General features: G+C 34.6%; 3 protein-coding genes across 6 annotated transcripts in view; 1 reads left to right on the top strand and 2 right to left on the bottom strand.

Annotated features, from left to right (window-relative positions):
• Nucleotides 1-339: 339 nt before the first annotated feature.
• On the bottom strand, nt 340-17,638 carry LOC126755281 (uncharacterized). Of its 4 annotated transcripts, none has more exons than XM_050467734.1 (4): nt 17,516-17,638; nt 15,999-16,424; nt 2,266-2,802; nt 340-1,714 (listed from the first exon to the last, which is right to left on the bottom strand). In XM_050467734.1, exons 1-4 carry the CDS (start codon nt 17,517-17,519, stop codon nt 486-488), a joined length of 2,196 nt encoding a protein of 731 aa, XP_050323691.1. In that variant the 5' UTR covers nt 17,520-17,638; the 3' UTR covers nt 340-485. The 4 variants fall into 4 exon arrangements, with proteins under 4 accessions (XP_050323691.1, XP_050323688.1, XP_050323689.1 ...); XM_050467731.1 differs by lacking the exons at nt 15,999-16,424; nt 17,516-17,638 and adding exons at nt 3,200-3,241; nt 3,572-3,752; XM_050467732.1 differs by lacking the exons at nt 15,999-16,424; nt 17,516-17,638 and adding an exon at nt 3,572-3,751.
• LOC126755282 (uncharacterized) lies at nt 10,467-13,782 on the top strand. Its single transcript, XM_050467735.1, has 2 exons — nt 10,467-10,565; nt 12,745-13,782. Exons 1-2 carry the CDS (start codon nt 10,562-10,564, stop codon nt 13,599-13,601), a joined length of 861 nt encoding a protein of 286 aa, XP_050323692.1. The 5' UTR covers nt 10,467-10,561; the 3' UTR covers nt 13,602-13,782.
• Nucleotides 17,639-22,013: 4,375 nt separating the features above from the next.
• Nucleotides 22,014-25,833, bottom strand: part of LOC126757498 (60S acidic ribosomal protein P0-like) — a 23,930-nt gene continuing 20,110 nt past the window's right edge. The window contains exon 2 of the mRNA XM_050471439.1: nt 22,014-22,333. Coding sequence (XP_050327396.1) covers nt 22,026-22,333 — 308 coding nt within the window. The 3' untranslated portion in view covers nt 22,014-22,025. The remainder of the gene's footprint in view (nt 22,334-25,833) is intronic.

Genomic DNA, 25,833 nt, shown 5'->3' with positions numbered 1-25,833 from the left:
AATTGGGTACCAAATATAGTGTGTAAAAGCTGCTACAACCGTCAAATGGATTGGAAAAATAGATAATAGTGGTTCGCGAGTTATGTTAAACTACGTTTTTGCCAAAATGTTACAACTAAGCGAAAAAACATCAAGATAAGGAAAAAATTTAAAAGGTCATAAAAAAACAGACACATACGAACGCCAAACCCTTTGAGGGTTTTACTATACTGACCTAGTACCATCACCCTGACTTGGAATTTCTCACCCCCCAGACAATAATCCCAAAAATGTTCCACAGTGTTATTCAATTATTTGTATATTTAATTTATGAGGAAAAAGTAAAGCAACATTTTGAAATCTAGTGAAATAAGCTTTCGTTGCTTAAATATGTGTGTATATATTTGAAAATGCTGCATTGATTAAATAAATATGTACATCTACATACATATATGTTAAATATATGAAAAATATGTTACTGACAAATTATTCTGTTATTTCACCATTTAATAACAAATTTTTATCGCTTCATCCCGGTAGAAATTGTTGTGGCGTACAAGTACTTCATAGTTAGAAATCCTCCGCTCACAACCACCGAAGGGAATGTAGAGTGCACCGTGCGATGGTTGAATTTTACCAGGTGTCAGACTGCCACAATAGTGGGCCCTACCCACATATAATATTTCGCCGTTGTCAGTGCGTCCTGCCTCTATAGCACCTGGTGGCATCATACCATTTGAAGCCGGCATCCAATCGTAACCCTCACCGACGAGAATTTCGAAACTTTCTTTCTGAATCTCCTGACCCGCGTACGACACGTAGGCACAAGCGCGACTCGGTATCGCTTTGCCTGGTAGCAAATCGCCATTGTGGAAGCAGCGACAAACCACAATTGGTGACATATCAGTATCGTGTCCGGCGTACACAGCATTTGGTGGCGTATAATTGGCGCTTGAAACCACCCAAGTATCAGATTGTTGCGGACCATACCCAGCTGGCTGGCTGGGTGGTATATAAGGTGGAATTGGCGGGGTGGGTGGATAAACTGGAACACCGATTGAGTGATATGGTGGCGGCGGATCGAAAACTGGATGCGGATTGTAGGGATCGGTTGTTGCTGGTGGAGCGAGTGGTTGTGGCATTGGCATAGGCTTTGGTGGTCCCGATGGTGGCTTCACATCTTGTGGTGGTATGTATGGTTTTACGTCCACAATGGGCGGTACGGGATATGGTGGTTTTATGTCCTCTATTGCTGGTGGTGGTGGTGGTGGCGTTGTATCACCTACTGCCCATCCTTCGTGGCGTTTTTGTTCCACCAGAATTTCATAAGATTCCAAGCGACGTTCGGCAGTTTTGAATGGTATGAATAAGGCGCGATGAACTGATGAAACCTTTCCAACACTCAAACTGCCTTCGTAATGTCCACGCCCAATATAAACTGGTTGACCCAGCGCTGTCTTGCCACAAACCACAGCATTCTCTGGTATAACGTGATCATAACAATGACGCCAGATAAGGTTTGTGCCGCAAAGTACCTCAAAATGATCCTTGGGAATGGCTTCTCCACGCCATGATACAAATGCAATTTGCTTCTTAGGCACAACCTGTGCCACCAAAGTGTCACCATTGTGGAATGTGCGACCGACGTAGATAGTATCGCCCTCAAAGTCGTTACCACCAATTACGGCATTTGGTGGAATGGAGGCGTACGCGGACGAATGCACCCATTTGTAGTCTAAATTTTAATGAAAAGATAAAATTAAATGTATTTTCCATGTGTGAACCGACTAAACTATGCAAATTCAACAAAAGGGTGCATACGTCCGCTATGTACGAGTTGGGGGAATATAACAATAAGTAAATCTTAGTTGTATGTATGTATGTATATATTTCGTATCAAATATGCTTTTTATTTTTGCTGTTCTTTTCATACAAATTTGTTCTTTTTTATAGAAAATAATCAAGGTTAAACCCGGCAGAGAACTTCGTATGAGTCGACGCGGATTTCGCGACCACCATATGGAATGAAGAGGCAGCGTTGCAATTGTGAAACTAAACCGGGAGTTAAGCTGCCCTGATAATGGCCGCGACCGACATACAAACGATTACCGACTCGTCCGACGCCGCTTATTACAGCATTCGGTGGGATCACATGATTATACACATGCACCCAGCTGTAACCGTAGCCACAGAGCACATCGAAAGAGGTCTTATTGATCTCGTAACCGCCACAACAGACGTATGCACTACCTTTGTTGGGAACAAACTTAGCAGGCAGCAGCTCACCTTCATGCATGGCACGACCCACATAAATGGGAGCACGATCCGAATCGTAGCCACCAACGACGGCATTCGGCGGCACATGGTATGGTGTTGCGGGCACCCATTGATCTGCAGCCTGTCTGATGAGCACTTCGTATGAGTCAAGACGCACTTCATTCCCACCAAACGGTATATACAAACAGCCATGTGATGGATGTATCTTACCAACAGTTAAACTGTTGGCATGATGACCGCGACCTATGTACAATGGTTCGCCGTTGCGTGTGGTACCGCTGCGCACAGCATTGGGCGGCACAGCACCACCATAACAAGGAACCCAAGCATAGCCTTGACCCACTAGCACCTCATAGTGTGTTTTCTGTATTTCCTTACAGCCCCAGCAGACATAAGCGCAACCTTTGCTGGGTATCACTTTGGCCGGTAGGTTATCGCCCTCGTGAAATGAACGACCCACATAGATGGGCGTGCCGTCAGAGTCGTGGCCACCCACAACGGCACCCGGTGGCACCGGCTGATATGGCGACGAATGTACCCAGGTTTCTGAAAAGAAATACATCAAATTAAAGCCATTGATATATGTATGCTTGGCAATACTGTAGATTTATTATAATATATTTTCTTTGTTTTTGAAGAAAAGACAACAGTGATTGCACAGTGTGTATGAAAATTATGCAAATATTGTGTAGTCGAAAAAGTCTTTTCGTATAAAAAAAAAATTATAAAATGAGAAGGTCTTATGGGCTCTCGCACGAAGTATGAATCATTTCGATAAGTTGGCACACACATACATACATATGTATGCATATAGTACATATAAGTAATGAAAGTATTTATGTATCGTTGCCGTTAGTTATTTACTATTTGCCTTAAAAGCTTAGATAATGTATGATTTAATTATTATCAAAGTATTACACTTTGAATTATAAAGGCAATTTACCGTGTTGAAAAACAGCACCGGGTTGCACCGAAATCGTAGCGCCTAAAAATATGCAATTACGTTTTAATATTAGACTACACTTTTTGCTTACTCAAATGCGAAATTCGCAAATTATTATGTGCTTGTGAATATTTATGAATTTATATTGACACTGGCACACAATTATCTGAGTTATAGATAAAGATAAAGTGTTATCACTGCACTGATCAGCGATAAAACTATAAGACTTCATTCAGGCAAATTGTAAGTTCATAGTCAATTTTATCACATGCTTTATTTATAGAAAATAATTATCAATGAAATATAAATTTAAAATTCAACTCTTTTCTGATCTAAAAACGCACTTTATCCACTTTTTGTAATTTGCCTTACCCATATTTATTGTGTGTTTGCACGGATTAAAAAATCTTCTTCAATTTATTATTGTTTCTTATCGTTATGACTTCGTTATCAAAATTTCTCTTCTATTTTATTCCACGGATATAACGCTCCGTATGCCTCGACAGTCGATCTGTAACTGTTTTCGTTCGTGAATTCAACTGAGTTGGTTATAAACGTAAATCGACCTTTTATCAATGTGCCTGTCATCGACTATTTTATCTTATCGAACGGTACTGTTTTTGTTTTAGATTTAAATTAGCATTGCTATTTCGAAAAACCGCAATAAAATTTCCAGCTCAGAAGCGTTACACCATATGCAATATTTACTATTTATTGTACATTACATTCATGGCCAAAATATTTTGTTTTTATGTTAATAACGTTTAATTTCAGTAGTAACATTTTATGTAAAATACGCATTAGGGTGGTCAAGAAAGTACTAATTTGTTCTCAAAAGCACAACTCGCACCTAAACAGTTTTAGAAACTCTTGTGGATATTTAGAACTTATTTGTTTGAGAAAATAAGCAGCTATACCACTTTTTGAATGAGAGATACATATACATATGTATGTATATAGCTAATGGACCGAAAATATTTTGAATAAAAATGTTCAAATTCAGTTTTTTTCATTTTCGTTTGTGGTATTATTACATTATTGTTTTTCGAAACACAGCTCACTAAAAATAGTATGTTTGGCTGTATATAACACATATGTACATTAGGGTGTCCGTTATTTTCCAAGTTGATTTTTTGTAATAAAAACATGACTTTGAAAGTTGGTTGCAGTTAAAGGCATGAATCAAATGTACAGAGCATTCCTGGGAGTACTATAAATTATTTGTTGCTCATACGACATGGTACTTCATGACGGCTCAGTTACTGAATTTTTTTCGTAGAGCAAAAAAAATGTCTACTAAAATACAATTTTTTCAAGGTTTACTTGGTTGAGAGGATCATTCTGCGTGACGGTTTCCAAAAATAATTTTTTTTATAAATGCAATCTACAGCATTCATAGAATGTCCTGCTGAAGTAAGTTTCCAAAATTGAATGTAGTAGGAAAGTTACAAGAGTGCGAATGCTAGATTCATCACACATGTGGCTATCGACCAAACTAGGATTATTAAAAAATTTAATTTTCAAGATTTGTAAAAGTTCGTACCAGTAAAAGCCATATAAACAGATTGACATGCAATTTATTGTTTAGGTTAGCCCGTCTTTTGGTCTACCTTTTCTCTTCGCTGTTAATAGAGTTATAAGTCTCGCAATTTACAAAACATTTTCCTCCAAAAATTCAAAATTACGGCTAAAGACTTAATGGATCGTCTCAGCGTGAAATTTTCGTGAAAACGATTTTTTTTTGTTGCATTATCGGATAATATAAACTGTAATAAGCATTCTCTCAAATTTTGAAATCGCAATTCAAATTATTACGGTCGCTACAGCGTTTCTTGTAGAAACGGAAACAGAGTGGGGAACATAGCGACTCCAATCTTTAAACGCGTTTTTCTCAGAATGGTGTTCTTCAAAACGGTTTCCACTCTCAAAGGAAGAGTTTTGAAGATATCTAGTTCCAATTTGGAGAGAACATTTTATGGAAGCTTTATTTGAAATCTTTCTATTTTTTCCATGAAAACTTTCGAAAAAAGTGCAAAAATTTATATTTTTTATTCAAACCTCCGCCATTTTATCAAATTTCAAGAAAAAAACAAAAAAAATTGCGAAAATCAATATTTTTTTAGAGGGTCACACTGAGACGATCCCTTAATAAATATATAGAAAAAATTTGGAAGGTCTGTTTTTCATTTCTCAATAAAAAATTTCGAAAAATAACTTAAACAAACGGACCTCCTACGGGATGACCCCCAACATGCAAAATATCAAAAAATTCCATGTTTTACGATAAATACGATTTAGACACGATTTAAATTGAAAATAAAGTGTTTATTTTGTTAGATCATTGTTTTTACTAAAACTTCAGTGTGCGTTTGAAATAAAAAAATCTTCTTGCCAAGTAATGGGCACCCTAATGTACATACATGTATGGGTAATGCTTGTCAAGTTTATATGAAAATTGATTATATGATAAAGGCACTCATACTTTGGTAAACTTTATGATAAAGGCTGTAACTTCAACTTACCTTCAGGGTAAATACCCGTTTTTAACTAAGCACACGTAATCAAATCATATAAGTACTATATATGAGATCTTGAAGTCTGGTTCAATGATTCACTACAATAAAAATAACTTTGTGCCGGTTTTTGACATATTTCCTGATATCAAAAGGAGAAGTAGTCAGATAGGGTTCATCAATGTTTATTGGTAGTTTGGACACTCACTAAAGGACATTTTATTTATTTATTTGACTTTTTAAGAAATTTGCTTAGCAAACATATATCTTCTTCCTTATTGGCGTAGACACCGCTTACTCGGTTAGAGACGAACCTAGATACATATATATGTACATATGTACGTGAAGTATATTTATGTATGGTAATAAATTTGAAATATGTACTTACGGTTATGTACTAGGTAGAAATAATATTCAAATGTAAATAGTAGAAGTTTTAGTTCCCGGCATATAAATATAATATTATTAATAACATTTATAAGTACAAAAAATTAACAATACTAAGTCCATACTTATTGAATATAAACAACTCCACAGACATTGAAAAACATCGGTATCAAGATATGGTATCGATTTGTAATTGCCGCAATATCTTGGGCATTCTCGTTCAGTCGTTGTGAAACTTCTGGAGTCAATTTTATTGAGCAAAAATAAAAACATTTTTTTGCTTGTCAATGAGTGTTTGTTCTTTCATTATCTTATCATTATCGTCAGGTGTTTTCTTGACTTCTATAGCTGTGACTCATTGAGTGAATGAATTATCATGGCTTAGTTATGCACATATCGCAACGTAAATAGATCATACAATAGAAAACTTGTAGAAACAGAGCTCTTTTCAGGAAATGCGAAAATGAAATTCTGGTTCTGCTTTTTTACAAAACAGGGATTACGATGCCTTGTTGCACATCTCCAACATACCACTGAAGTTAAAATTAAAATATGGTATAACACCTGTCGATAGACCGCATTTGCTCGGTGACAACAGCAACAAAGCATTCTAACGATAAAATGAAAGTTTTTCTGACATGTTGGCCTATGTTTTTACTTTAATTGCTTTAAAGTGACGCATTTGTATGTATAATATACATACATACATTATATATACATATGTAGTACTTGTTTTGAAAGGAAGCATTGTTCTATTTAAAATTGTGTGAGTAAAAGCTAAGTGAATATATTTTTATTTAGTATTAATAATTAGTTTTTCTTGGCAAATCTGTATAGGAAGATGGGTTAATTCGGCAAAAAAACACGTATTTTTTGTACGTCCTTGTTGATGATGACCTTCTATGGTATACTCTGTTATGGATCACTACAAAATTAAGCTATGTGGTAAGCATTGGTTCGAATACACATGTATATACGATTTTTTCCCATCTTATGATTGTTGCTATGTAACTCTTGGTTTTTGTACTGGGGAATATTTGCTGAAAATGATAGTATCCTCAAAGTTCCATACTCTGTGGAATTCAGAGTAACCGTAGAAGGGACATTGTGCAAATATTAGACAGTCAGGCTTTTGAAGCGCAGAAGTTGGGTTGAATGTTTCTTTATCAAAATAAAAGAAAGAAGGGCTCAGTTCAGTATGTTCCTTTGAAAGATGTGAGGTTGGACCAATACGGACACTGGCACGTTTTGGTGGATAAACGAATGAGGTGCGAATTTCCACACATCCCTTTAATCAATGAATTTATTGAGAAAACACTTCGGTGAGCAGATAATTTCATGTTTTGGGCCGGTCGATTGGCCACCAAGATCGTGTGATATCGCACCGTTAAACTTTTTCCTTTGGGAATATGTAAAGCTTACAGTCTAGGCGGATAAACCTGCTTCGATTCAAGCCTTCAAGCAAAACATCATGCGAGTCTCAATTGGACTCAACGGACTGACCATCTGAGACGTAGCCGCGGCCAACATTTGAAAGAGATAATCTTCAGGAAATAAATGCAAAAGAATGTTCTTTCGAATGATAATAAATATTCCTCATTAAATTTGAAGTTTCTGTGTTTTTTCGTTAAATAAGGAACCTCGAAATGGATCACCCTTTAGTATGTGTGTATGTATGCTTATCATTATTGCATAATATATAATTCTGTAAATAAACTTAAAAACAATAATCTGAGCTCACAATTGCTTTGTCAAAACCGTCTTTATTCCTTAATTGTCTACAAAGTGTATTATTTACTTCAATTTATACAAAGTTTATCAACCCTTTGGACTACACCAGTGCTTCGCACAATTTGCGCCACAATAACAGGCACAGGTGGAAAACAACAAAAGCACAAAAAATATCAAAAAAATTTTTTTTTTTCCTCATTAAATCGCAAAAAGTTTCTGTCTTTTCTCTTAAAAAAATTTTAATTGTAAAATGTATCACGGTTTTCTATTTTTTCTTATTATAGTAGAAAAATTTATATGCTTATACTTGAAAAATTATTGTTAATATAGGTTTTGTAGGAAATAAACTTAAAAATGGTCTCTGAGCTCCCAACCGTTTAAAAGATATTGCTTTGATTAAAACCGTTTTATTTCTTATTAATTTTAAAACTCAATAAAAAAAATTATTTGAATAGATTTTTTATACAAAGTTTATCAACCCTTTGGACTACACCATGTTTGAATATCTCGTAAACGCATCGTAGTAGACCATTTTTTGCGTAAATTTCCTACAAAACTAATCAATTCATAATAATTTTTTTTTCATTGAGTTATAAAATTAATAAAAACAACAAAAATAACAAAATAACTGTTAATATCTTTTAAACGGTTGTTTACGAAAAAATCATAAGAGTAGCATTCATATAATAACAAAATATTTTTTGTCGAGATATAAATTTTTTTCTGATAATAAACCGTTCTGCAACCTTCCCGTTACAATTAAAAACTCATATAAGGCTTTCTTAGAGGTTCTGAACCTATTTTTAGTACCAATTGAAAAAAAAAAAATTTTTGAATCACCCTAATGTACATACATACATATGTATAATCGATATGTCATAAATTTTATTTACATATCTGCAAAACACACTCATATAAGTTTCTGTAGAAATTGTCACATATAGCTACATACATATGTACATAGTATATACTATATGTACATATGTAAGTAGGTATATAAGAACACACATCGGCAACAAACATCATATTTCAAAAGCACTTTTGACTTTTATCTTGAAACAGGCAAATATCCATCAAAACGTATAGTATACTGATAAGATAACGGTAAAGCACCTAGGACTTACTGTTATCTACACTGCAGTTCGGGATAATAGTGTCACTTCACCATAACGACTAATTTGCTGACTTGGCAAATTGGATGCAAAAAAAATGCATTTTATTATTATTTTTTTATACAAATATTATGGAAAAAAGTTAAATGACAAAGTTTTAGATAATAAAAAGTTATACAACTTTCGTGCAAACACATTTTCCACATAACCTCAAAATTTATGTGAAAAATTCAAATAATCAAGATTTTGGTGTTTTTAGTTCGTTTATAAAAATGTGTTTCTTTCACAAAATTTTCGCTAAACTAACCGTTTTATATGGCAAATACGTTGTATTTTTTTTTAATTGGACTTAATATCGGAAAAGGTTCCTAATTTTGTATCGAAAATTCTCTCGTCAAAATATCTTGTTTTTGTTTTTTTAAGTCGGTACCCTTCCTCTTCCCTTTTTTTCCTTTTAGGTTTGTTTTATTAATTTCCTTATCTAATGGGTTTCACCAAACTATGAGTTCTTTCCTTACAAAAATTATCGGTCCTGCTCTATGAATTGATATTTATAGTGACCACGGATGTTTTGGTTGGACTTTTGTGTCAAATTTAACTCATAATATATCATAACATACAGTGAATCAAAAAAGTTTTGGCACAGGCATTGTCTTTTTGCCGAAAAGTGTATTCAAAATTGAAAGAAAATCATACTAAGCAAAGAAATAATCTCATCTCATGAAGAAGGTTTTGGGGCTTATTACCCATAATTATTTTGAAGTTTTTCTATTTTCGACGCAGTTCGTATTATTAGCTTACGTATGTATATATGTACATGTATATACATATGTATATCATACTAAGCAAAAAAATGTTCCGTGATTTGTGAAATTGTGAGTAAGTAAAGTTTTTGGGAAATATACGTTTTATTTTGAAATTTTTTTCTCTATTCAGCTTAAAATTAATCTAGTTATAGAGAATAGAACTATGACCCGAAGCATGTGTCATATCTTGTGCAAGAATGGCTTATCTACCTTTGTAAGCAATTAAAAACACCACCGCAATTCCCACTCAACACTAACCCTATAGAGCATATTTGGCATCTACTGTAGAAAAAAATACGGACTCACACTTATAACATCCAAGGATTGACTTAAAGAGGCCATACGTACAGAATAGGCAAACATCTAACCCTGTTGGAAGCACGTGTCGACGTTTGGAAGCAGTTGTTCAGGCCAAATGAGTCTTAACAAAATATTAGAATTAAAAAAATCGGATTCAAAACAATATTTTCCATATGTGTGCCTAAATTTTTTTTATGTAGAATCTTATATATTTTTAATATACTTTCATTATCTTTAAAAATATGTAAAATATGAATATAATTTTTAGTTAAATATATAATAAAAATGTTGAAATTGAAACACATGATTATTATTACTTTTGTAGAAATATATCATGTAACTCTTCGTTTGTCCGCTAGTGTAGGCTTTTGTATATTTTTTGGCGGTAACTATATATTTACGCGCATTTGCAGTTGCGAGTTCAAAACGAAACGACGTACTAACGTTAACAAGTACAAAAAGTATTTTTTAATTAATTTATTAAGAAGTTAGTGACTATTTAAAAAAGACAAAATGGGTGAGTAGGCGAAAGTGAATAAGGCAATTTTCATAACTTTCGAATAATTAAAGAAAATACTTGCAAAAAATAAGCAAATATTTTATGAGTAAACCAGACTGCTTGAAAGTGCCACGAATGAAAAAAATATTTTTCAAAAATTAAATTATTTTTAGTGCTGCTGAAATCAATTTGAAACTAATATTAGTGAAAAAAGTCATTTTACAATTACAGTGTTTATAATATATATATATCTAATACATATATAAAAAAGGTGAAAGCAAATATGCTAAAAACGCAAAAATTCCTATTTTTATTTCAATTTGTCAAATTAAAATTGTTATTTTTACTTCAATTCTTCTAAATGTTTCACTAATTTCTAGTAGGAGCTGGCGTATTAACTTACGTGTCATTCTATGTTTTTCTATGTTTTGTTATTTATGATGCTTTTAACTGTATTTTATCTTATCTCAACTTTCAATTGCTTTTATCAGATAAAGTGCAGTTTCTCTGTCATAAAGTTGAGCGTTTTGAGAGGTCTTCGACATGTTTTCAGTACACTCAGTTATATTTGTGTCAACCTTAAATATCATAGAATGTTCTGAAAATTTTCTTTTCAGAATTATGACAGAAATTTGGCTAAAAACTGAAAAAGAATATTTAATTTTGATAAAAAATAGTTAATAGTATTAGTTTTGAGGATCCTTCAGGGGTTGAAAAAAGATGGTACATACATACATACATACATATGTATATAAAACCAACAGTATGTTGCTAGAATTTTTTTAACGGTTTAAAGAGAAGAAGAAATGAGCTTCAATCTAACATTAGCCGGCTTCAATTATGCTAAGGTGGTAATGTATAAAATGAATATTCAGCGTGACGAGCTGTGTCGATTTAGTCATGTCCGTCTGCCGGTCTGTTTTTCTGTATATACACGAACTAGTACCTCAGTTTTTGAGATATTGATTTGCAATTTTGTACACGTCCTTTTCTCTGCAAGTAGTCGGAACCACCGATATCGGACCGCTATAGAATATAGTTGCCACACAAACTGACCGATAAAGCCAAGTTCTTGTATGACCAATTTTTTTATTTGACGATAAATCTTTACGAAATTTGGCATAAATTATTTTTCAAACTAACGGTACTGATTTCGAAAAAATTTTGGATATCGGCCCATATAGTATATAGCTGTCATACAAATTGACCGATCAAATCAGGTCCTTGACAATATATCTTAACGAAACTTGGTACTACGATCTCCGAATATATTGCGCAGATCGGTCCACTATAGTATATAGCTGCCATATAAACTGACCGATCATAATCCAGTTCTTGTTTGAAAAACTTTGTATTGGTCGAGTTCTTCCTTCGAATATATTGTCAGAACGGATTCTTGGTATTGTTCTTGTATACAAATTATTTACTCGAGAAGGATATTATCGTTTCGCTGAAACCGTTTCTTAATGTTTTAAAATTTTTTCATACTATTTTCCAGTATTTTTGGTAGACACATAATACACACATACATACATATGTCTAGTATACATAAATGTTCTGCAAGTACAGTAAATTGACATGTAAACTTTGGGTGCTTCCTTTTCGGCTCTAACATACCACTTGACATACATAGTTTCAGTCTAATTGCATGTAATTCTGTAAATACAACGGTATCAAGGTTTTATAGCCACGCCTTAACTTGTCATAAACAAAATGGATACGTGTGCAAACAAATATACACAACACTTTTAACTGTAAATAAATACATACATATGAACACATGTCCTCTTACGGTGGCTTAACATTTTCAAACGGTATCTTTGTGCAGTTTTGATTATTTCCTTTTTATTGACTATTTTATGATTACTTAATTGAAAAACAAGTTGATAAGCCGTCTAAAAATAAGTAATTGCACTATGTCCTATGAATGTTTAACAGTTTAGTGTACAGAAGAGTTTTAAAAGTGATAAATAGATAGTAAACTTACATACAGATAACTGTACTTGAATGAGTTAACCGGCACATGGCATTAATCAAGCTGTATTTCACGCTAATATTTGTGCAAATAGTATTTTAACACTCAATCATACATATATACATATGTACATATGTACATACACATGTATATATACTAATACATATGCATATACTTTTGCGCACTCATTAAAAAATTAACAAAAAAATCTTGTTTTTGCAGGCGAATTCACTTGGGTTTCCACAAATGTCTACAGCGACTTGCCACCCTTTGCCATGCATGCCGGCCACGACGCGGATGGCGATCCAATCTACGTTGGACGCGCTTACCACAACGGTGACGTCTTGCCAGCCAAAATCGTACCAAACAAGCAGCAAGCGTACGTGGCGTGGGGCGGTGAAGAGATCAATAAGCAAGACATCGAAGTGTTGACTGGCCAACATTACAACTGGGTACCTGCCAGCGGTGGTGGTGTGCCACCACATGCATTCCGCGTCGGTCGCACAAACGACGGTGAACCGCTATACATTGGACGTGGCCATTGGGAGGGTAGTCTGACACCTGGCAAAGTGCATCCATCACATGGCTGCCTCTACATACCGTTTGGTGGACGTGAACATCGCCTCGATAACTACGAAGTACTGGTACAACCGGAGACTTGGGTAAACTCGTCTGGTTCCAATATTATACCGGGCACCATTCATGCCGGCCATGATGCTGATGGTGATGATATCTTTGTGGGACGTGCCTATCATGAGGGTGATTTGTTGCCTGCTAAAGTTATACCCAGAAAGGGTTGCGCATACGTGCCCTATGGTGGTCGCGAAGTTGTCAAGCATGATTTTGAGTTGTTAACCGGTTACGGCTATGGTTGGGTGCCCGATGCAAATGGTTCGGTGCCACCAGGCGCGGTTATTTGTGGACGCACCAGTGACGGTGAACCCTTATACATTGGTCGTGGACACTATGGCGGTAGCTTCACACCCGGCAAAATTCATCCATCTCACGGCTGCTTGTATATTCCTTTCGGTGGTCAGGAGATAACCCTCACCAATTACGAGGTATTGGTACGCGCCTAGAAAATTGACCTCTAGCAAGTGTCTCATGTTGCGGTTAACAACGCATCCATAACCCAAAAACTCATAAGCAATGTAGAATAAAGCCACACATTCACATATAATAAATAAAAAAAACGTCAATTTACGTTTTCTAATTTTTGTAACTTTTTTAATAAATAAATATTTGAGTTAGAAAACCAAAGTTTTATTTTATGGATTTCTCTTCGTATTTTCCAAATCAGGCATAACATGCTTAAATTCTATACGATTCTCCACAAAAATGAACATACATCTTAAAAGGCCAGCCTATACAAAAAACAAAATTCGACAAGACCTGCTTATACCTCTACATACATATGTATGTATGTATGTATGTACATATCTCATGAATTAATTTTTGTGTTTTTTTGCTTAAGTTTAAATCTTTCCCTTATCTTTCAATCAAATCTTATCAATCTTAAGAAATCTTTAATGGAAAGTTTGTGAAAGTTGTAGAATTGTTGCATAGTTTTAGGCTCCAAACCCACTCAAAGTGACTTTTAGCTTTAATTGCTACACAGTCGATTAAATCACCGGTTAATTACACCAGACACCTCTGTTAAGTTTCTTCCATAAGCTTCTTAAGACCGAGTTGGCAAAACTAACCGAATGTTTTGTGTACTTATGATAGTCATCCATGCTATTTCTTTCAATATATTGAAGTTTCGTTAGTCGTGACGTCTTGATGCCTCTATTGGTAACGAAAAGTGTAACAAGAAAAAACGAATCCAAAGCCGAAGGTACATTTCTTAGGGCATAAAGGAGTATAGAGATCTCTATGTTGATTTTGATCGATAACGTGTGGTATCACACGATCTTGGTGGTCAATCAACCGGTCCAAACGTGATCTGCTCACCGAAGTTTTCTCTTGATAAATCCATTGATTGATGCGATATGTGGAAAATGGCGCCGTCTTTTTGAAACCAAATGTCGCCGAGACCACGAGTTTCAATTTCAGGCATCAAATAGCCGGTTATCACGGCGCGATAACGGTCACCATTTACGATTACGTTCTCACCGGCATCATTTTTGAAGAAATATGGACCGATGATTCCACCGTTCTACAAACCACACAAACCGCTGTTTTCTCTGGATGAAATGACAGCTCTTGAATCTCTTCGGATTGCTCTTTGTCCCTAATGCGAAAAATTTGCTTATACTATACAAGTTAAAAAACGTTTAGTTAGTTTTTATAAAAAAATGTTTTTCGGGAGCTATGGTCCTTTTGAATGCTGTGCAAGAACTGAATTTTACAATTATTTACGCTTAACTCTAAACCTACGTTTGCCGCTGCAACGGGTATGGAGTTTGCTGACGTTGCGCTTCCCACGAGTTGCCACTACACGTGTCGCACTCTCAGCGATATAGTAGTGTCATATTACATTGCTTTGTATCATATGATATTAATGCATCATATGATACTTTTTAAATGTATGGCTTGCTAACTTACATACTCATTGAGCCAGAAATGGGCCTCATCGCTGAACAAAATTTGGCTTTAAAACGTCGAATCTTCTTGGAACTTTTTCAAGAGCCCATAGAGCGAAGCGATCTCGCTTGGGAAGGTCGAGCGGCTTCAGTTCTTGCACAAGCTGTATTTGGTACGCTTTCAATTTAAGATCTCGACCTAAATGACAATTTTTTGGAAATTATAGGCTTGCCTTAGGCAACAACCTATGCCAAATTTCTTGAAGATTTTTGCCAAATCAGAAAGTTTTCCACATAAGGACTTGAACTTTATCCATTACTTTATGCGACCTGTTCTGACTAGACACTGTCCAAATGTGTTTTCTCTTTTCCAGCTTTTGCCAGACTGAGATTGAAATATCTCGGCGAACCTAACGAAGTTCCTGGAATTCATACTGACCACCTTTATAAATTTGTGATAAGCACAAACCGATTCATCGATCGATGAGAATCTGGTGCTCAAGCCTTTTAGGAGTTTATGGGTAACTCAAAAGAGATTTTCTGTCCAAGTATGATTCACCATTTTGGATCAACCCGAAAACGATTTAACTCAATATACCCTTTCTTGCTTCATAAGGAAATTTTTAATAAGAATAATTAAAGAATATATTTTTTTAAATAATTTCTGATTTTTCTAAATTAGGGACTAAGTTGCCGATTCTCTCATCCATCGAGTTTCTGTCATTTCTAGGTATAAAATATATGTCTACATACATATGTATATGTATCTGAGTTATCAGAAAATCACGAATTCATCATTATATAATATGCAGTTAGATGACATAACTGCTCTTTAAGCCACTTTCAAGTTTTATTAATAAAAAAATAACATATTTTGAGCTTACATTTATTTTAATTAGTTTAATTAATTATTTTTGTTTAATTAAACATTTTTGTTTAATTAATAATTACGCACGAGCACTTCGTAATTGCTAAGAGAGACCTCCTCGCCACCGAAACCTATATACAAACAACCCTGCGATGGATGAATTTTTCCGGGTGTCAAACTGTTGGCATGATAACCACGTCCCACATACAACGGCTCACCGAGACTAGTCTGGCCACAACTGATTGCATTAGGTGGCACCGAACCATTTGCATCGGGCACCCAATGGTAATGGTGACCAGCCAATATTTCAATATCGTGTTTGTTCACCTCTTCACCGCCCCACGCTACATACGCTTGACCTTTGTTTGGCACAACTTTAGCAACCAGCATATCGCCATTATGATATGCGCGTCCAACATAGATGGGATCCCCATCCGAATCATGACCAGCTTGCACAGCGAAAGGCGGTAAGTCGGCTGTGATTGTTGTAGAGAACCAGTGATGCTCACCTGTTGGAAAAGAAAGCGGTGAACGAGATCGGTAAAAATTGTTTAAGTTATATACATATGTATATGCATATATGTATGTATATGGTTTATATGTAAGTTTGATCCGTTATTATCGGTATATACTACAATCAATTTCCTGTTATAAATTTATAAACACCGTTAGTTATCTGTGCAGTTAGTTTTACGTAAAGTTTAAATGCCACTTTCAAGTGGCCATTCATAGGAAAGAGCAATTAAAGCTTTTGTATGTATGTAAGTACATATGTACGTGTACATATTATCATTTGGTATATGCAAAGTCATAAACGGTTATCAAATCAGAATAAAGTTGAAACAACAAATACAAAAAAGATTTCATATATTGAATTATCGGCAAACATATTAGTCATTCCGTTCGGATTATAAACCTTTTATTTGAATTCTTAGAAATTTTTTAATAAAGCTTTCAATGCTGAGCCATTACATAATATACATAATACAAATGCACTCCTTTCATTAAACATAATATTGGGTAGTCGAAATAGTCTTTTTATATTTTTAATCAAACTTCAACTTATTTTTTATATTTATAGATACTAATAACTAAATAAACAAATATGTAGCATTTTGGTCGACCACTTTTTGCCATTTTTCCGCTAGAGGCATTATTTATTTCAGCAATTCATCGTCTCCGTAAACTTCACAAATTTCATTGCTGGCTTGGTGGCATTCTTCCCTTTTTTGTACAAAAATTTCGAAATATAGCGAATTTCTTCATTATTTTCACTCATTTTGGAACAGCTGTAATTTTTTTTCAACTTCCCCGAATTTAATTTTTTTTTGTCAAATGAAGTTTCAAATCTCACCTTTTCAACACTCTAGGGTATGATACAAAGCGATTGGTAGAACTAGAGATATACGACTGAAACAACATCTATTGACAAAATACGAAAAGACTTTTTCGACTACCCAATATGTATATACATATTTACATATTTATTATATTTGAATGTTTCACCTCTTATAGTACTCTATTAAAATAAAAAATCACTCGAAAAATGTTAAGAAAACTTTTACATTCGGTTGTTTCGCACTCCGTCCTCATTACTCACCCATTTCTATTCTTCTAATTTACTTTTATATTGTTAAAAATATCAAATATTCGCAGCGTTACGCTCGACCGATGCTTCAGCTGTGAGTTTGCAACTGTAACTGTTTAAATTATTGCAATACAACATTGCCAAAGGAAGCTATATATAGAGCAAATTCGATTAAGCGTTAAGCACAGTGTCGCACAGATGGAAAGAATGGGAAAACTCTATTTGGACAAATAATAAAAAATTGCGTTTTCTTAGTAAAATGATTGTTATCTACACAAATAACAAAAAAGTACCCTATACAAGAATTTTATTATGATCGCTCGTGACGACAGTGTAATCTTTCTTTAGCCACCAGTGTACTCTGAGAGATTTTGCCTGTTGGCTTGATATTTTTGATAATTTTTTCAACGAAGTTAAGACAGATAAGGAAGGCGTTCAGATGAAAGAGAGCAAGTGTATACAGGTGCACTACTAAATAAATACATACATATAAATGTATGTAAATACATGTGCAAATAATTTAAAATATATGTACATATATTTGTTGTATATCTCAAAATAAAGGGTGATTCATTTCGAGGTTCTCTACTTAAAATAACGCAGAAGCTTCAAATTTAATGTGGAATTTTTATTATCATTCGAAAGAACATTTGTTGGTATTTATTTTTTGAAGATTATCTCTTTCTTGGCCGCGGCTACGTCTCGGACGGTCCAACCGTTGAGCCCAATTTTCGATGACTCGTTCTAGTATTTCGACTGGTAACTGGCGAATGACACGCGTGATGTTTTGCTTCTAGGCCTTAATCGAAGCGGGATTGTCGGCATAGACTTAAGACTTTACATATCTCCACAGGAAAAAGTTTAACGATGCGGATCTTGGTGGCCAATCGACCGACCAAAATAACATGTCAGCTTGACACGACTCACTAGGGATCTGTGAAAAACATGATATTGAAAAAGTACTTTTACTTGGATCACCCGTTATATGTAATTATTGAAATTTGCAAACTTTTGTATTCCAATCGCCTTTATAACTTAGTAAGTTGTATTGGAACAATCTTCTTTGACAAATTTTTCAAGTTTCAGATATGGCAATTAGTGTGTGTGTGTACTGTAGGAAATAAAAGATCCGTCAAGTAATTTGGTAAATACTTTCCTAGAAATTTTATTTCAAGAATTAGACACCGCTACATCGAAAAAATCGTGGTGGTATCTTTGGGGTGTCTTATTTCAAAAACGATGATATACATATGTATGTATGTACATATGTCATAGGCAGGAAATATTGATTATAATAATAATTATAATTATCTGCATACATACATATGTATGTATGTACATGTGTATATAATATCGAAAAACTGTATGGAGTTGCCCTCAAAATTTGTAGGGTAGGATAGGAAAGATTTGTCTTTATTGTAAATAAACACTGGCTATAATTAATTAAGATTTTAAGAACTGCTAAAAGTGCCAAATAAGCTTTTTATTAGTCGGCATAAATTTTATTCATTTTGTGAATTAACTTCTTTACATACATACATACGTTTTTTCTGTTTAGCATGACCATGTATGTTACAGCGAAGCATTTTATAGATTTTATATCTGCATCAATGTGTACATATGTTCATGTGTATGTATACCAACATTTTCTTCGCTCGTCAAACGGTGAACTCATATGTACTTATATTTTACAACACTCGCCCAAACCGAATAGTAACGAAATATTTTTCGCTCTCATTGTTTCATCTCTCTCCTTTCGCCTCTCTTCGGAGGTGTGCACACTATCGTATATACGCTCTCAACCCAATATCTTATATTAATTTTGGTGGATTTTCATTGGCTGACATTGGCCAATCGACGGCTTGCAACATAACTCAATCTACTTCCACTCAAATGAAGGCTTGTCATTTGGTAGAGTGTTCGTTTGTATAAAGAAATTGGGAGGGTTTAGTTGACAGTTGATTGGTCGTGCTAAACGAATGGAAATTTGTAGAACTAATCGTATTTCGAATGCGAGGAAATGAAAATTATTTTGAAAATAACTTTTTTTTTTAATTTATCCAGTTCAAGTACATATAGACCATCCATGTGCATATGTAATATATTTCTGTAGATTTCTAATGTGATGAAAAATGGTAGGCTTCGAGCCAAAGTCAAAACTTGGATTATTTAGCAAACCAAAAAGCATTAAAAGTAAGCTGCCTTTTTGTTGTCAGGGTTACAATTTATATATTTTTCATTCCGTTAATAATAACAGTAGGTTCTGAAAAAATTCCCAATAACAAATAATTTCGGCGCCTCCGAGACCGTCACATTGAAGGCCACCGTGACAGTAATAGTAATAACATTGGCGCTTCTCCTAAATACAGTTTTTTTTTTGTTTTTGTTTTTAGGAGTATCCTATAAGCTTTGAGAGAATTTCAAACAATTACATAATTTTTTTATACCAATGTCATTTTAAGTTGACCACAACGTGGTCTGCCTCTATATACGCGAACTAGTACCAGGTGTATTAGAGGTATTTGATCTGAAATTTTGTACACGTCATTTTCTCTCCAAGAAGCGGCTCAGTAATCGGAACCGTCGATATCGGGCCGCTATAGGATATAGTTGCCATACAAACTAATCGATCAAAATAAAGTCCTTGTATAAAATTTTGTCATCTGGAGTCCACACGGTATGATACACTATAGGAGGTATCGATAGTGAGGCCACAGAGTCTGTTAAAATTCGCATCAAGCGCAAGCATCCTAAAGGATGACCACTGCTCATGGACCTAGTTACTGAACTTTATCTGATATCGCAAAGGACCAAAACTGGTCTATGCGTGGCTTTGCTATATGTGTTCTCGAAAATTGGCATGAATTATTGTCCAAGTCAATGCTCTAATTTTCAAACATATTGTTCAGATCAGACCATTAAGCATATACATATGTAGCTGCCACTTAACTGATTAGAAGAAATTGATATACCCTTTATATGCTAAAAGAAATGCACTTCTGAAAGGTATTATAGCCACGTTTCCGATAGTATTAAAATTTTTTCTTATTTATATCAGGAAAATTTGGGAGTACAAGAGAGGACTTACAAAATGCGTCCACGTAAATTCTTAGCTGCCATATAGTAAGCTTGTCTTGTACATTTTATAATTTAGTGGTACCTAGTTAAATCCTCATACAATCGAGAAATATATTCAGTTTAAATTTTAGAGCGAAACGATGGTGTTGGTGTGGAACTTGATACTCTCAATCAAGTGTAGGCGTGCTTGCCGACGGCAAAATGGAGAGGTCGTCATAACAGTTTAAGTAGCAGTTCATGTTATTAAACCATGTTTATTTCCAAATTTTAATGAATAAAATAATAAGCACTTTGAAAAATAGAAAATTCTTTCCTAAATGTCAATAAAAATATAAAATTTTGATATTTATGCATTTTATAAATTTCGAAACAATGATGTGTTAAGATATCTAAAAGTTGATATATAGCTGAACTACAGTTTTTTTTAAGGATTGTTGATGTAGAAAACTAAATTTATTCTCACATATACACACATACATACTACGTAGCTATAAGCATTTGCGAAAGCTCTGCAAATGCAAATGCAGTTGGTCCAAAATGATAAATATTCGAAGACAGACCAATATAAACTTTTTAAATACTTTTAGATAAAAAAGTGAACAAATGAACATTTGATATAATTAAAGTTTTAAAATTTTATTTTATAATAAGTTATTTTCCTACATTTATTACATTGTATTTATAATTTTGAGACATAATTATCCTACCAATATGCACTGTTGAGTTGCCGCCGGGAATTGAAATGCAAGTATGCAAGACACCTTTAGTGATTTAATGGCTTTATAAATTATATTTTAGTTTAAAATTTTATTCATTATTATTTTAAGCTTCACTATTGACGTTAACTGTGAAAATTAATTTGCGGCTATGAGTAAAATGTCGATTTTTTAGAATTTTTAGGAATCAAGTTCAAGTCCAGGATCAAGATCCGGTTCCAAATAGAAACATTTTTAATATTTCATATAAGAAGAAAAAAAAAAGTAAAAAAAGGTTTTCGATACCAGGATTTTAGTCCATCAGTTTATATGGCAGCTACATCTTATAGTTGTCTGAAATCGACGGCTCGGAAAAATGAGCAGATTCTTGGCGAGAAAAGGAGGAAGTGCAGGTCGATATCTCAAAAGCTGAGGGACTAGTTCGAGTATTTAGCATGGAGACAAAGATACAGGCATGGCGAAATCGACGCATATTGTCATGCTGATAATTTATGTATATTCATATACATTTTAAAGAGTCTCCTTCGGTGTGGCAAACTTAATATACCCCGTCCCATGATACCCAGCCGTATGTTTGTAGCTAGAAATATTTTCGAAGGAGTATTTTGCGGTGATACTGAATGCATAATAACTGGACTATCTAGAAATAGTAAACGGTCGAAATAGAAGAGTATAATATTAAAGATTAATATCGGCGAGTAGAACGAAAGACTTTACAGTTGAGCTGTTTAGTCGAAGAGACCGAAACCCATATCGTCGTCTTCCTCAGACTCCGACTCCTCCTTTTTGGGTTCTTCTTTATTTTCGGCAGCAGCGCCAGCACCAGTAGCTGGAACAGAGTCAGCAGCAGCAGCAACAAACTTGCTAGGGTTCTTGATGAACTCCTTGATGCCAGCAGCTTCCTTGAAATCCACTTCGGTGGCCGCAGCAATAGCTAACAGATTATTGAAATCTTTGGCAACACTGTGTGGTGTCGAAGCAATAGTTTGGTAAACAATCTGTAATGATACGATACTGGCCGAAGTGGGAGCACCAGCTTAAAGAGAGAGGGAGAGTTCGGTGACGATTCAGCCCGGGGTTTTCGGTGAAGCAGGTGCTCTGCAACAAGTTTTTTTTTACAGATTTTCCATCCAACTAAGTATTTATTACAATCATCCCTGGACCTCAGTTTTCTCTATATGGCCGGTTTATACATATGTATGTATGTACATTCATTCATTCATTTATTATTCACTACATTCGCTTTTATGCTTTATGGGTTTAAGTTTTTTTTTGTTTTTTTGGAACATGTGTATTATTTGTTATAATAAACAAACAGAAATTTATAAATATTTTTTCAAATACATAGTTCTGATATGTCTTTGGTAATCCGGACTTCCTTATATTCCGGATAGGGGCCGGTTTTAATTGATCGGGATTAGCGGGCCTCTACTGTACTTAGATTACAATTTTCCCCAAGTAGATAACTCTGGTTGAGGTTTTTGACTTTTTCACTTTTTTGGAACATTTCGAAGGAAAAAACTTTTGTGAACAAATTTGAAAATAATTCTCCAGAGTTACATACATATTTCATAAATTATGTAAAGAAAGAGTGTCCAAAATTCGAAGAGGATTGGTGTAGTAGTTTCGATGTTATCAAGGGCGCCGACTTTGACAACTTGAGTTATGGAGAAAATAATTTACATAAAGTCTTGAATAATAAAAAACTCCTAACTTCGTCAATTTTGTTCCGATGAGATGAAATTTTAACGTAATATCATGCTTTCAATTATAATTGCAAAAATAAGAAAGAAATATAAACACATTATTATTACATTGTGCATTTATTAAAAATTTAGTACCTTAACCCCCACCTAAGGGAAAAAATCGGCCAAAGTAAAGATTCAAAATTCGAATATTTCCCTAGCATTGTTTCGCTATTCGAATACTAACAGCTAATCACATTTTGAATTGACTATAAAATAAAAGAATGGAATCATAAGAAGAAAGTATGTAGGTCTAACTCCACTTAATTCAATCAAACCTATAGGTATTTATGTTCAAAAACCATTTAGAATAGCATACCAACGCATTCAAATAGAAAGATCAAACCATAAGCGGTACTGGAAACCAAATCGAGGATAATGACAGAACGAACACTAAATAATAACGCATAAAAAGTGATTAAAGCACCACAACTGGTATATGAAACTTGAAACAACAATAAACGTTCACTAATGAATTCGAAAAATACGACACAGCAGTAAAGCAACATTAAAGAGCGAGTAAATCCGCAGTAAGCAAAGGCTATGCGAGCACAAGCTCAATGGTCAGCACAAACAAACATACATACATATATACATATATATGTATATGTTATCACTAAGCGGCACTAACAACAAATAATGTGAGTGAATATTCAGTGAACAGAGGAGAATGGCTCAAAATTGTGTAGACTGGGGTGGTTTCGAGTATCTAATACCCAAAATGCCATCCTCAGAAGAGAGGTTGAAGCCAGACGCAGTACTATCACTCGAGGCATACATACACCAATACGAACGCACAAATCCAAATATACATGCTATACAAGCATACACAATTCTACAAACCGAACTTAATATCTAGTTGAACTATGGCACTTGTGTGGCTCTTACCCCGAAAGCAATGAAATTGGAAGATGAAAGAACGCACAAACAACCAAATCCAATGTGAAATACTGAAGCAGTAGACTTAAAAGGCCATACGTACCCTCATGTGTGTACTCGCATGCATGCACACACACACGACTTTTTAATGATGTCAAAACCAATATCGACGATATAATGTTCCTTGTTGTTCGTATTCAACGCTGCAATAAAGCAACATAACCGAGAATCGGAATGAAGCAATAATCGGGAAGGCAATATACAGCAGCGTACACAGTTGTAGAAACAAAAAAAACTTTGAAATGCTGCCAAACGGTCGCATGTATGTATGTACATATGTGCGCTTGGCTGAGCGAAGCAGCAATTTCCATTGATCTGTGAGGCCTAACACGTTTCTATCGATATCAATTCGAGTTATAGGGACGATTGAACATGACATAACGGAGACAAAGCCAGCAAAAAACGATAAAAATTGTAACGGTTAAAGTGTACCTACTTGTAAGTATTTTAACGAAAAAGTAATACTGGACTATATTTATATATACATAAAAATTGTAACGGTTAAAGTGTACTTGTATATTAACGAAAAAGTAAAAAAAAGTAATATTAGACTACGTACATACATATGTACATGCATGAAAATGTAACCATATATGAATTAAAATTTTTGTAGCAAATTGAATAAATTTCCCTTAAAAAAATTGTAGTTTCTCTGAAAAAACGTGAATATTGAAGATATCAAAATGAAAGCTGCAAAGATTCGTATTATTTAATTTTCAATATTGCTTTTAAATTGTATGTAAAGGACTGCTTGCATGCTCCCTTAACCTTATCGTACTTCACAAGCAAGGTACACCTTCCGGTTTCCGCTGCTTGTGCACACTATATGCGTACATACATATGTACATACAAAAATACCTATTTGATTACGAATTTCATATGCAGACACACACACTCATAACCTATAAATACATATGTATGTATGTACATACATATGTGTGTATAAATTTCCTTATTGTATGTAAATGCAACCCTGTAGTTGGTTTCTTTAACGATTGGAAATGCGAAGTGATTTAATATACGGTTGCTTATAGCTCGCCATTCGAGAAACACGCGTGTGGCGAATGCACAAACACCCAACAAATATGCCGGCAATAGGCGTTATAGGCTACATGCAGTGAACCAAGTATGTACATAAAAGTACAGCGGTAAATGTTTTTGTGTGAATACATACATACATACATATATTGGCGTTTATATTTATAAGGTTTTCGTGCTTATTTACATTTTATGAAATATATTTACGTTCTTATGTACTTATGCATTTAGATTATGGAGGTACAAATTTCAGTGAATGCAAGTAATCTCAATAGTTCGTAAAATTTACACGTACAGCTATACATAAATACATGGTTGTATGCGCACACCCATATGCATCAACGTCGAATTGCCGAATACCCTACAACAGCATAAAGTTATCGACTCTTACACGCAAATTCGTAAGGTTTCATGCACATACAGCCCACACATACATATACATACATTTATACATAGTGAACCCAAAGTGTCGACTGTCGCCCTACCACAAAAAAAACTGACAGCAGCGACACACAATACTGACAGTATACACAACACACAGGCGAAACAGTGGCGGAGTGCTCAACATTTTCACTTGGGGTGCGGTAACATATTGGAGTACAATTCTTCATACCTTGCACCTATGTACTTTCTATATATATTTCTTAACCAAGAGTACATTTTTATGCATCTACTAGTGTTAAGGATTACTCTTATGTTGAATATAGTAACCGATTCGAAAAAATGGCGAGAAAAGGAAGTGAAGGTCGAATATCACCTGGAGAGTCGCGACGTGTTTCCGTGAGAGGTTCAAGCGGAAAATGCAGCGTTCGTT

Source organism: Bactrocera neohumeralis, chromosome 4 (assembly GCF_024586455.1).
Source record: "Bactrocera neohumeralis isolate Rockhampton chromosome 4, APGP_CSIRO_Bneo_wtdbg2-racon-allhic-juicebox.fasta_v2, whole genome shotgun sequence".
In the NCBI taxonomy this organism is placed as follows: domain Eukaryota; kingdom Metazoa; phylum Arthropoda; class Insecta; order Diptera; family Tephritidae; genus Bactrocera; species Bactrocera neohumeralis.
Note: the sequence above shows the minus strand (reverse complement) of the source record. Positions and strands in the feature narration are given on the sequence as shown.